The sequence below is a fragment of the Gadus morhua genome, chromosome 22 (genome assembly GCF_902167405.1).
Source record: "Gadus morhua chromosome 22, gadMor3.0, whole genome shotgun sequence".
Taxonomy (NCBI): Eukaryota; Metazoa; Chordata; class Actinopteri; order Gadiformes; family Gadidae; genus Gadus; species Gadus morhua.
The window spans coordinates 15,762,886-15,774,776 of NC_044069.1; the positions used below are offsets into that span (position 1 = coordinate 15,762,886).

At 53.4% G+C, this 11,891-nt stretch overlaps 1 protein-coding gene across 2 annotated transcripts in view; it reads right to left on the reverse strand.

The window, feature by feature from the left end:
* Positions 1-196: 196 nt before the first annotated feature.
* LOC115536364 (inactive phospholipase C-like protein 2) overlaps positions 197-11,891 on the reverse strand; it is a 23,925-nt gene continuing 12,230 nt past the window's right edge. The window contains exons 2-12 of one of the 2 annotated variants that reach the window (XM_030348170.1): positions 11,387-11,488; positions 10,630-10,779; positions 10,314-10,474; positions 9,718-10,204; positions 8,346-9,593; positions 7,741-7,990; positions 7,072-7,358; positions 5,932-6,135; positions 4,053-4,128; positions 1,703-1,812; positions 197-1,506 (exon numbers count right to left, since the gene is read on the reverse strand). In XM_030348170.1, the coding sequence (XP_030204030.1) occupies positions 1,279-1,506; positions 1,703-1,812; positions 4,053-4,128; positions 5,932-6,135; positions 7,072-7,358; positions 7,741-7,990; positions 8,346-9,593; positions 9,718-10,204; positions 10,314-10,474; positions 10,630-10,779; positions 11,387-11,488 (3,303 nt within the window). In that variant the 3' untranslated portion in view covers positions 197-1,278. The remainder of the gene's footprint in view (positions 1,507-1,702; positions 1,813-4,052; positions 4,129-5,931; positions 6,136-7,071; positions 7,359-7,740; positions 7,991-8,345; positions 9,594-9,717; positions 10,205-10,313; positions 10,475-10,629; positions 10,780-11,386; positions 11,489-11,891) is intronic. The other variant, XM_030348169.1, reaches the window with a different exon arrangement.

Sequence of the window (11,891 nt, forward strand, 5' to 3'; positions counted from 1 at the left end):
AAATGTCAAGGTATTAATGGGAATGCAAATGGATGCAGCTCTGGGATTATGACCGACAAATAATTGAGAATAAGAATCACCATTAAAACTGACTTGTATACAAAGATCACTTGTATTGCGCTGGATTTTGCCTTCTACAAACTGGTCAGTTAAGCAGTAAAACCTTTCCTGTAGATTGAGTGACCACAAACTCAACAATACTTAAAAGCTAGTTTATTTCCGTACAGACTGGGTGCAGATGATGACAATATAACCTTTCACGTACACATGACGGTACATTGAACCATTTATCTATTACAAATAAGTTATGTATATGTTCTTTGTCTACAAAAAAATAGAATAACTTGGTGACTGTGGGACAGCAATCTCGATCTCGGTGCAAGGTCTAGTTCCCCATAGGCAGACCTCGGTAGAGGTCCTCAATTTATGTGAATTTAGAAAAAATAGAATCATTTGGTACCTTTTTTTTTGTTCAATTATTTTTTGTGCAACAATTGGATGCAACCCGATATCAATGCATTGAGAAACGTCACCAGAAAGTCACATTTATAATAATTTGCATACTGTTAACCACATTTTGTTCAGCCGAAACTAAAACCAGAGTGGTTTCACATTGGATTCCCGGCACAGTCTTTAAAATGCTTGATGCGGCTCACCCACTGAGAGTCTTATGTGCCAGCTCTAAACCTTACAGCTGAGAGGAACTCAGACAGTGAACATGTCAAATCACAAGTGGGTTCGCCACTTCTGAGACTTGTGTCGTTCTGAGCATGGCCAGAAGGATGACTTTGCCACTTCACTTTCTGTACTTGCTGAAGCGCAACAGTGTGTGGGGGGGGGGGGGGGGGGGGGGGGTATACGAAGATACGACTCCATTGCTCTGAAGGGGCGATCAACAAAGCCATTGTTTACATTTTCACAACAATCAGTACATTTATTCTCAACGGGCTGACTTAAAATGTTCTTATTTTGGACAGTGGCTCTCCTACCATGAGAGATTACCATCAGGTGAACAGTTTTTAATAGTCTCTATATTCAGAGAGATAAAGCATCGCAGGTACAGTTTCCGTGGCAACATACACAATAATATGGCTATCGTCTCTATGGCTTGTGACTGCCGACACGAAGATGCTGATGTCCTATTATCTTCTCCCCCCCCCCCCCCCCCCCTCAGTAATCAACCATAACTACTAATATACTGCTGCCGTTAAGTACTCAGGGGGGGGGGGGTGGTGTGTGTGTGTGTGTTGAGTATGTGGTGTGCGGGGGGGGGTGTTGCTACGGCAACGGCCCTCTCCCCCTGGTGGGGCCGGGGGTGGAGGCGCCGACGGGGGCGGTGAGGGGTTGGCGGCACTGGGGCAGCGAGCGGGTGCGGCCCAGGCTGCCCCCCCCCGGCCCCACGGCCGAGCCCTTCTTGGTCAGGCTGCTGGTGAGAGCGGCGCAGTGGACCTGCTTCATGTTCTCACGCACCTCCGCCTTGGCCTGCCTCAGCAGGTCTGCCTGGCCCTGGGGGGGGGGGGGGGGGGGGGGGGTTAGAGTGGAGAGGAGACGTCAGCAGAGAGGGAGGAAGACATGAGCGACCCACTGTAGGGCGACGTCACCGCTAACCCTTTTGGCGGGGGCTGTTTGTGTGCGTGTGTGTGTGCGTGTGTGTGTGTGTGTGTGTGTGTGTGTGCGCGTGTCTGTGTGTGTGTGCCCCGACCTTGAGCAGCGTGATGTTCCAGCTGAAGCTCTCCAGCGCCCGGCTGACCTTGCGACCCCTCTGGCCCTCTCGGACCACCAGCTCCTGAAGCTTCTCATGGTACTCCATGGCTGTGCATGAGGAGAACCAGAATGAACGGTGTGACATAGAACCTGAAGGCAGCGCCGCCGTTCTTCTGGGAGCGGTGGGGTCGGCGTCGGACGGGGACCCCCCCGTCACGTGAGCCGCGGGGCAGCGATGGATGGGGGGGGGGGGGGGTGGAGGTGTGTGGCGTTCTGCCGCCACATGCTGGGCCATCCAGGCCACCTTGTCGGGGTTACCATGGGAACCGTGGGATTGAGTTCACGCAGGGCTCATGAGCAATAACTGCTCGGTGGGGTGGGGGAGGGAGGGGGAGGAGTTCTGGCGTCAACAAGTGCACAGACACATAACACACAACAAGGAAATGTCTCCAAAGTAAAAGCAACAAGCATTCACCTGCAACACACAATTCTCCCGGCTCTCCAGCTCAGTACACACACACACTTAGTGGTTGCCGGAAAAATACTCATTGCTGTGGTTGCCTGGCAACCTTGAGCCTCTGTGCCATTACGGTGTGTGAGTGTGTGTGTGTGTGTGTGTGTATGTGCGCGTGTTCTAGTGTGCAAAGCTATTTCCCTGTCAAACAAACCGACATCGATCATGCTTTTGTTCGGGGCTGCCTTGGTGTGCCTACTGCTTGCTGGTATATAAAGATGCCTCGTAGCGTTTGACAAAAAAACGAATCCGACACCATGCCAGAGAGGAAAAGGCTAACAATGCCTTTTGCCAAAGCTGCCACCGCGACAACTGATATACATTCCACTGTGCAAAGGGAAATTAGGTGCATAAATAAAAACAGGTTTTTACTTTTGGCATCCCTAATACAGAAGATCAGCAATCCTTATTTAACAATACTATTTATGACGCCAGCCATCCTATTTCAACAACACCAGCCATCCTTATGGTACAACACCAGCCGTCCTTATTCTGTAATACCCGCTATCCCACATTACCAGTGATCCTTAGAATCCAGTACCAGTGATCGAAATCATTCAAAACCAGTGATCCTTATTCTACAGTACCAGGGGTCCTTATTCTACAGTACCAGTGATGTGCTGTGGCTGCGGAAACAGACCCAGTCCACCTCTGTGAACCCGAGACACATTCCTATACGTCCCCCATACATTCCGAGGGCGAGGTACCATTCATTCACCCCGCGCCATACCAGTCATTCCACCGTTTCCTTCTGTGACTGAATGATCTCCCAGCAGCCTCTCCGCCGCCCACCTCATCCATCCATCCTAACCTGGTCACAATCGTCCCTGTTGTGCTCCACGGAGGACAGGGATGCTGCAAGGCCGCTTTAGATTGCTGTGGCGGTTCTAGGGGGCCCCCATGCTCATTTCCATAAGCCCATGGCTCTGTCTTCACAGGGGCTAAGCAGACCACCACATCTTCAGACCATTTGACACTTGATCGTATGCAGCAGGGAGCGTCTCCGATTCAATTAGCTTCTCTATAAGATACTTCAGGTGACATGAGCTAAAAGTGCATGAGAGCTGTTTTTATTATCACCATGGCGACGGCCGTCTGGCGATAATGAAGGGTCAACCCGGAGAGAAATCCAGTACGAGGAAATCGCACATAAACATGCATCTGCTTACAGACAACACAACCGCTTAGTTCCAGAGGACTTGGCAACCGGTGGCTGTGGTGGTTAAGACTGGACTGGCCGATTCATTGGAGGGCATTGTGGGCACATCCATAGCCTGGATCTGTCCCAAACGCATGGGGGGGTCACGTAATCTTCTCCAGTGACATTGGGGTAACCGGCGGTGGCTTTGAACCGGGAGAGCCAATTGTACAGCAGCAGAGAACGGATAACCCTCGAAATAGAGAGAGAGAGAGAGAGAGAGAGAGAGAGAGAGAGAGAGAGAGAGACATGGTGGAGCACACAAGACTTAGAGGAAGTGAGGGAGGCAATCAGTAGATAAGGAACAGGAAGAAATTGAGAGGTTGCAAGGGGAGGACAGCAAGAAAGCATGAAGCTGTGCTAACACACTGCTGCACACTTTCTCTCTCTCTCTCTCTCTCTCTCTCTCTCTCCCCCCCCGCTGAGGACAGCGTGGGGGCGAGTTTTCTCAACGGTGAGCTGAACCGTGGCTTTAATGAGCACTGCCTGGTCGGTTCCCACACACACACACAGACACATACACATACACACACACACACACACACACACACACACACACACACACACACACACACACACACACACACACACACACACACACACAGAAGCTAACCTCACACACACACACACACCCACCTGTGGTCTGTATGTGAAGGATCCTCTCATAGATTCCGTCAGACAGCTCGACCACAGCTCGGCTGGCCTGGACCATCTGTGGGTTTAATGGATTCTATTAGAAACACTGAGGCAGAAGAGCAGTGCTCAGTGTATACTTTGCAGCTCAGCGAGGAACACAAACACATATTTTGGGGTAGGATAATCTTGACAATGTTTGTTGTTTCAATAATGCTATCCAGGTTATTTGTATTTGCTCTCTGTTGATTGGTCAGTCCACCACAGCTCAATAAGTGACAGCTATTATTTTTAACGACTAATTAAAGCGAATCTAATCGCAAGGGCCGACCCTGAGTTGAATGTGACAAGCACCTCTAAAAATAACTGTGAACACACACACACACACACACACACACACACACACACACACACACACACACACACACCCGACACACACATCCCTGATGACACCTGGGACATCTGGCTGATTAAAACTCCACCTCCTCTTACCTCAGTCTGCTGGGACACGACCCCGCCCATGCGAAAGAAAAAGATGGTGTTTGACAAATGAGAATTAACTGCTAAAGTACTGGTGCACATCAGCACACACAACCGCACACCGTTACCCGGCTGTGTCTTTGGCCAACCCCTGCACCAGCCCGTGTCAGGCTTCAGAGGGGAGTGTGGAATCCGTTTAACCAAATTACGTTAAATTGTATGCTAATCGTATTCTAAGAAAGCCCGGGCAATCCCAACTCTGATCCCAGCGGCTGGACATGTGGTTGTTTGCACAGGGAGCCATGCACACACACACACACACACACACACACACACACACACACACACACACACACACACACACACACACACACACACACACACACACACACACAGGGGTGCACACTCAAACACACACACAAACAGACACACGCATGCACACACACACACACACACACACACACACACACACACACACACACACACACATACAGACACACACACACATAGTCAGATTCACACACACACACACACAAGCACAAACACACCAACACACCAATATAAATGATACACTCAAACACAGAGGCTAACAAACACATAAACATACACAATATATACACAAACACGTGCACTAACACGTGCGCACAACAGCCTCTCTTATTGCGAACATTCAATCCAGCCATGAAGGCAATCCGCAGGCTGCTGCAGCTGCTGCAGTGAGGAAATGCTCTGGCTAAATTAAAGTGTCACATATTATACATGAAGATCTTAATCATAACCTAATAGAAGGAGCAGAAGGACCCCCATTCATCTCCATGGCAGCGTGTGTATCTGGCTGCTCCAAATACGCATAGCAAGAGTGTTGATTATGAGTGCTGCTGGTCTCCTCTACACGTGCACACACACATGCACCGACACCACACACACACACACACACACACACACACACACACACACACACACACACACACACACACACACACACACACATCCACACTAATGCTCTCTCTTCCTTTCACAGTGTCTCCAAATTGCCGATGCCTTGGAGACACCCATCCCAGGGACGGCGGGATCTATCGAAATGAAATCCTGGAGATTCGTTTCGCGCAACGTCGGATTACACGGGAAAAAAAACGGCCAGCTGTGCGACGAGAGATCGATTCTGGCAAAAGAACACAGCGCTCGCTCGCATCACATCTCCCAGACCATAACGCAGGGGGGGAGTGTCTGTGGGGAACGACCAATGCTGATTGGCCGAGGGAGCCGGGGAACAAGAATTAGAGCGTGGGAGAGGTCCAGAGCAAGGGATGCAGGGAGGAAGAGGCGGGAGCAGAATGCCAGCATGTCACGGGTGAGGGGCTGGGGGGGAGGGAGGGGAGGGAAGGTAAAGTGAAACAGTCACCATCTCGAAGGCGGAGACCACCTTCCGCAGCACGTCGGGGAGGGGCCCCTGGGGCTCTAGGGCGGGGTAGTCGTCGCGCAGGTCGAACAGCAGCAGGGGGCTCCCGTCGGGCCCCGCCACGCAGGAGGCCAGGCCCCGCACGCACTGCATGAGGTTGGCCACCGCCGGCACCCCGCACAGCTCCCTGAACACCACCACCGAGGTCTGGGGGGGGGGAGACAATGACGTTGGGTTACAAATATGCAGTCGGATCTGATCCTCTCATTTTGATTTTTAGTGAAAAATATATAAATAAATACATATCTATATATATAAATAAATAAATGTACCAACAGACTTGGCAGGGTCTCAAAGGGGTCTGTGCGGATCGATGGCAAACCAGATCAATCGTTTAAAAGAAACAAGCGCTGATTTAAACGTGGAAAGGCCAATGACGCCCCTTCCCCCTCCCAGACGCTTGGCTTCCTTCCGCCCCTCGCCGCTCGCCTCCCCGTGGGCTCATTGATCGGACGGCCTATCGATCAGCCTCTCCGACTGATCGGTTGAGCTGCTTAAGGCGTGGGTGCCGAGGCGGTCTGAAAACACAGACGCTTTCCGAGGAGTTCTTTCCCCTCGCGAGCCAAGCGTGAGGCTTCACTTTTTACTGAACATGAGTCCAAAGGCAGCAACCGCAGAGGAAATGAGAGCGATGGTTTCATCATTTAATCATCCAACCATGACAAAATGTTGCCTCTTTTTTTTTGTTATTTTTCTATACTAGATTTGTGTCTCTAACTGCCATTATATGAGTCACTACAGATATGTTTGGACAGGGACAACACATTAAAGGTGACGTATTATACCACCAGGCGTGAGTGTAGCCGTAACAAGCCGTTTTGAAGGGTTAGGGTTATTCAGCCTCTTCTGACATCACAAGTGGGCGTGTCCACCTAGATGTATGACGGCTAGATCAGCAACGTTTGCTACAGTCCACTGTGTTAGGCTGGTAGACCGATCTATCCGGCACACATCTAGGCGGACACGCCCACTTGTGATGTCAGAAGAGGCCCATTTTCAAAACGGCGTCTAACGGCTAATCAGCACTGAAACACCAAACGCCGTCTCAACCGTGTGAACACCATGGCTCCTCCTCCTCTTCACCTGCATGTTCTCCCTCAGGTCCGTGGCCTCTCTGAGCAGAGGGGCGGCAGTCTTGAACACCTCGTCCACCGCGCGGACGCCCAGGTCCCTCAGCGCGGCGTAGCTCCGCCCCTTCCGGGCCTTGCGCACCGACAGACCCCTCTTCTGAGGCTTGCCCCCGCCCCGGCGGTTGGACAGCGCCACGTGGACGAAGAGCCGGGCGTGCGGAAGCTCCTCGCCCGTGAGCGACTGCAGCGGGACGTGCCTGTAGCCCGGCTGGACACACTCCAGGGGGATGGTGTACTGACCTGTCAGGACCAGGGAGAGTTTCCATTTCAACACATGGCACCGGGACCTTGAGGGAAACCACACTGCACTTTTAGACTTAACTATAGGAAGCACTTTTTCTTTTCTTTTTTCTCCGGTCGCGTGATTTAAAGTGTTTTCAGAGAAAAGGGGAGTAAGCAAGTCAATTTAATTTATAAAGCAGATTTACACACAGCATAACTGACCAGGGTGCTGTACAGTGGATCACTAAAAAGACAAATAATACAAAAAACACATCGGACCAATAGTCGTGATTATATAAAACATGAATAAAGGGTAAGCTTCAATATCAGGGAACACAGAAATACAGAAAATGAGCAGGGGGTACAGGGTTAGGGAACAAGGAAGGCCCGGGAAGCGAACCTATGAAGTCGTCGCCGATGAAGTCGTCGTCCAGCACCACGAAGCGGACCATGGCCAGCTCGGGCAGGTTGATCTGGAACTCAAAGCTCTCGTCGAAGATGGGGTGCCCCTCGTTCTGGGTCATGGTGCGGGTGCGGCGCTCGGCGCAGTCGGCCGGGATGCCGTGGATCTCCACGTAGACGTAGGGCTCCACCACGTCCCCCTTGGCCCCCGAGCCCAGGGGCCGGGGCAGGTTCTGCCCGCTGATCACCTGGAGGGGCCCGGTCACATACTGTCTGTTTCACTTCAACGGATCCAGTTTGGTACCCTTTAGTCATATCCCTGTTCTGCACAGGATTTAAATCATGATATCTAACTGGTAAAAATGTTTCATTTAGAAAATATGGTAAACCTAAAATGTTAATAAATCAATGGAACCCTTTTATGACAGCCCCAATTATTTTGGCAGATCACTGAAAGTGATATTTGTGTATTTCACAAACAAAATCCACTCTGTGGATTTTTTTTTGTGCCATGCCCTACAGACAACACTGTGAATGCTACGCTAACCATAGCTCTGCCTTACGTTGGTCGTTATTACTCAGCCTGCTTATGTCTGCACGCACCTTCACGTGGAGCAGCTGCGGCGCCACACCGGGCACCATCTCTCTGGTGTTGGCGCTGAAATAGGAGACCTCCTGCCTCATGATGGCCGGACGCAGCACATACCCACAGCTCCCGTTCTGCCTGAACCAGGCCGTGTTCATGTCCATCATCAAACCGGCCGTCTGGTAGTTCATCGCCACGATCTGGCACCCGCACTTCCAGAGGTCCTGGGGGTTCATGTTGCTGGAGTCCACGCGCATGGGGTTGGGGTACACCCGGGACAGGAGCCGCTTGTTGTGGTTCACAAAGTCCCCGGGGCTCTCGCAGGCGAGGCGCACCGCCAGCGCCTCGTGGAAGGAGCACAGCTCCCAGGGCTTCTGGCTCCGCGACGACGTCTGGAAGTCTGCGAAGCGCACCGAGCGGCAGAGCGACACGAGGTCGGAGAGCTCCTTCAGCAGCGGGTGGTGCTTAGGAGGGGGGGGGAGCAGCGGGGAGAGCGGAGGAGTGAGGGCGGAGACGGGAGAGCCCGGCAGGCTCTTCTGTCCCGGTTCTCTTTCGCTGCCGCCGTCGGAGCTCTCCCGCAAACTGCTGTTTTTGTCCGCTCTTATCCTCCGACCGATCTCCTCGCCTTCGTCCTCCTCGCTCACCTCCCCGTCCGCTGCCTCCGATCCCGGCCCGCACTTCTGCGCCTTCAGCAGGATCCGACGCTTCAGCGAGTCCGGCGACGGAAGGTACCATTCCCCCTCGGAGGGGGGGTCGGTGTGCAACCATTCCCCGAGGATCTGGACCAGATGCGTCCCCATGACGCGCTGCTGCCGGAGAGAACAGTGGTTCTCCACGCACAGGATCAACGGATACTCGGACGCCACGAACGCGAACCGCCCGATCACTTCCAGGACGCTCGGAAAGGCCAGCGGCGGGGTCTGGGTGTGTCCCGTGTAGACCACAGGCTCCTCCCCGGGGCCGTCCCAGACATCCAGCTCCACACAGCGGCAGCCCATCTTGAGGGCCCGGACGTACCCGGACAGGTTGGAGGGCCCGCGGAGCTGGTCCTCGATCAGGTACGTGTTGTGGGACGCGTTGATGTAATAGTGGGACAGGGGCTGGCTCATGTCCTGGCACACGGCGCTGTGCTCGCTGTCAAACAGGTGGCACGCCGTCGAGTTGAGGTAGTTGGTGAAGCCGTCCAATGACAGCCAGCCCTGCTGCCGAGCCTCCTCCGACGGCTCGTGGGATTGGATGACCTCCAGGCTGGCATCCTCGCTCACCTAGTCAGAAGGATCGATCGGGGCAGAATCAGGGAAGGGGAGAGTTAGAAGAGTTGGGGAATCAAAAAGCGTCATTCATGTGCAAAACGTTCGAACGGTGTGTGTGTATGATTGCGCTACCCACATCAACCATGCCCTGCTCCGCCTCCAAGAACCTCATCAGGTCTTTGGTGTCCAGGAACTCCTTGTTGCTCGCGAACTGCACCAGCAGGAAGTAGATCTCGGGACGGGTGCAGAGGTCGTGGAACACCTCGATGAACTCCTGCTTGGCGACCTGCTGGCCCGCGGGCTTCTTGCTCCCCTTGCCGCCTTTCCACCGGCTCTCCTTCACCGGCTCGGGGACCCCCGGCGTCTCGCCCGTCCTCCCGCGGACCCTCAGGGCCTCGTGGAAGCGGTGCTCGGCTCTGCACGCGCTCACGGCGGGGTTCACGCTCTGGATGAGCGCGATGGCGGCCGGCAGGGGGACCACGGGCTCCGCGTCGTCCGCCCGCCCCCTCAACTCGTCCTTCCGGACCCCCGAGGAGAAGAGCCGCTCCAGCCAGCCGAGGCGCAGGCTGTCTCGACTGGTGGCGATCATGTCCAGGGCGTGCTTTCCGTACTGCAACAGGTACCTGCGGGAGGGGGGGGGGGGGGGGGGGGGGGGGGTCGATACGAGATGAGTTTAAGGGGGTAGGTCTGTCCCAGCCACTGAGACTATCCCCTTTTTGCTGCGCGTCCTACCGGAGGCCCGACACCCAGATGTTGGCCACCTCTGCAGAGTTGGCCACCAGGTCCAGGCTCTCGTACGTCTCCCCGTAGATGATGGAGAAGGCGCAGTCCTCCGAGATTTGCTCGTAGAGCCCGCTGGTACGGAAAATCTCCGTGTTGCGGCCCGTCCGTACCTGAAGCCAGTAGTATGAATCAGTGAGCGTCTGTTAACCTTTAGTGAGGCTCCGCTGGATATACAATGCATTCTGCACCACGCCCTTTTGCTCGAAAATCAACAAACCACAGGTCCCGAAATGCCTTCAATTATAGGACTGTTCCAGACACTGACCTCCCGAATGGACGGCAGGGTGATGCGGGCTTTGTCCGACTCCTTCTTGGAGGGCTCCCAGCACAGGGTCTGGAGCCCAGCGTCCAGAAGGTAGTAGCGTGGGTAGACCCTGGAGCTGGGCCTCACCTTCCGCAGTTCACTGCCCTCCACCTAGGAACAAGGACGATACAGGCTAGAGGCTAGGAGGATTTGGCCAGCGATTCAATCTCCCCGATGTACTTTAGAAAGATTAAGTCCAACCGCTACCTGTCTCTCGATGACCCCTACTCTGTATTTTATTCATTGTCAGTGGGATAACAGCATCTCTGACATGATTTATAGCAGTACATAAACATCGATATATGTCTCTCTCTTTCTGTCTGTCTGTCAATATCCATCCATCCATCAACATCTGTATCTTTCCCTCTGATGCCTCGCTGTTTGTGTGTGTGTGTGTGTGTGTGTGTGTGTGTGTGTGTGTGTGTGTTTGTGTGTGTGTGTGTGTGTGTGTGTGTGTGTGTGTGTGTGTGTGTGTGTGTGTGTGTGTGTGTGTGTGTGTGTGTGTGTGTGTGTGTGTGTGTGTGTGTGTGTGTGTGAGTGGCATGCTGCCTGCGTTTGTGTGTGTGCGTCGGCTCATGCTTGTTGATGTATGTATGTTGGTGCGTGCGTACGTGTATGCACGCGTGTATGTGTTGATGTGTGCGTGGGTGCGTTTCTGTGTGCGCGCGTGTGTGTGCAGGTGCTACAGGGAGACAGACGGGAGGAGATGTCAGCCCACCATGGAGTGAATACAGTCGGCAGCACCGCTGATCTTCCTCTCAGACAGGCTCCTGCTGAAGGACACCGTCTTCTTCCTCTCCCGGGCGCCACGGGAACCACCCTGCCAGGTGGAGATAAAGAGGAAGGTGAGGGCCATGGAAACAAAAATGAAAACAACAACAACCACAGCAGCAGCAACAACAACCAAAGGCAAAGGGTAAATGTGTGTGGGGAGGACAAGAGGGATCGCAGATAGATAGAGACCGTACTTAGAGAGCAGAGAGGGAGGGAGAATAGTGAAGATAGGGGAGAGGGAGAGAGACAGAGGGGCAGGATGCCAGAGAGAGAGAGAGAGAGAGAGAGAGAGAGAGAGAGAGAGAGAGAGAGAGAGAGAGAGAGAGAGAGAGAGAGAGAGAGAGAGAGAGAGAGAGAGAGAGAGGGACACACACACTCACACACACACACACACACACACACACACACACACATATAGTGAAAGAGACGGAAAGAGAGAGAGAGAGAGT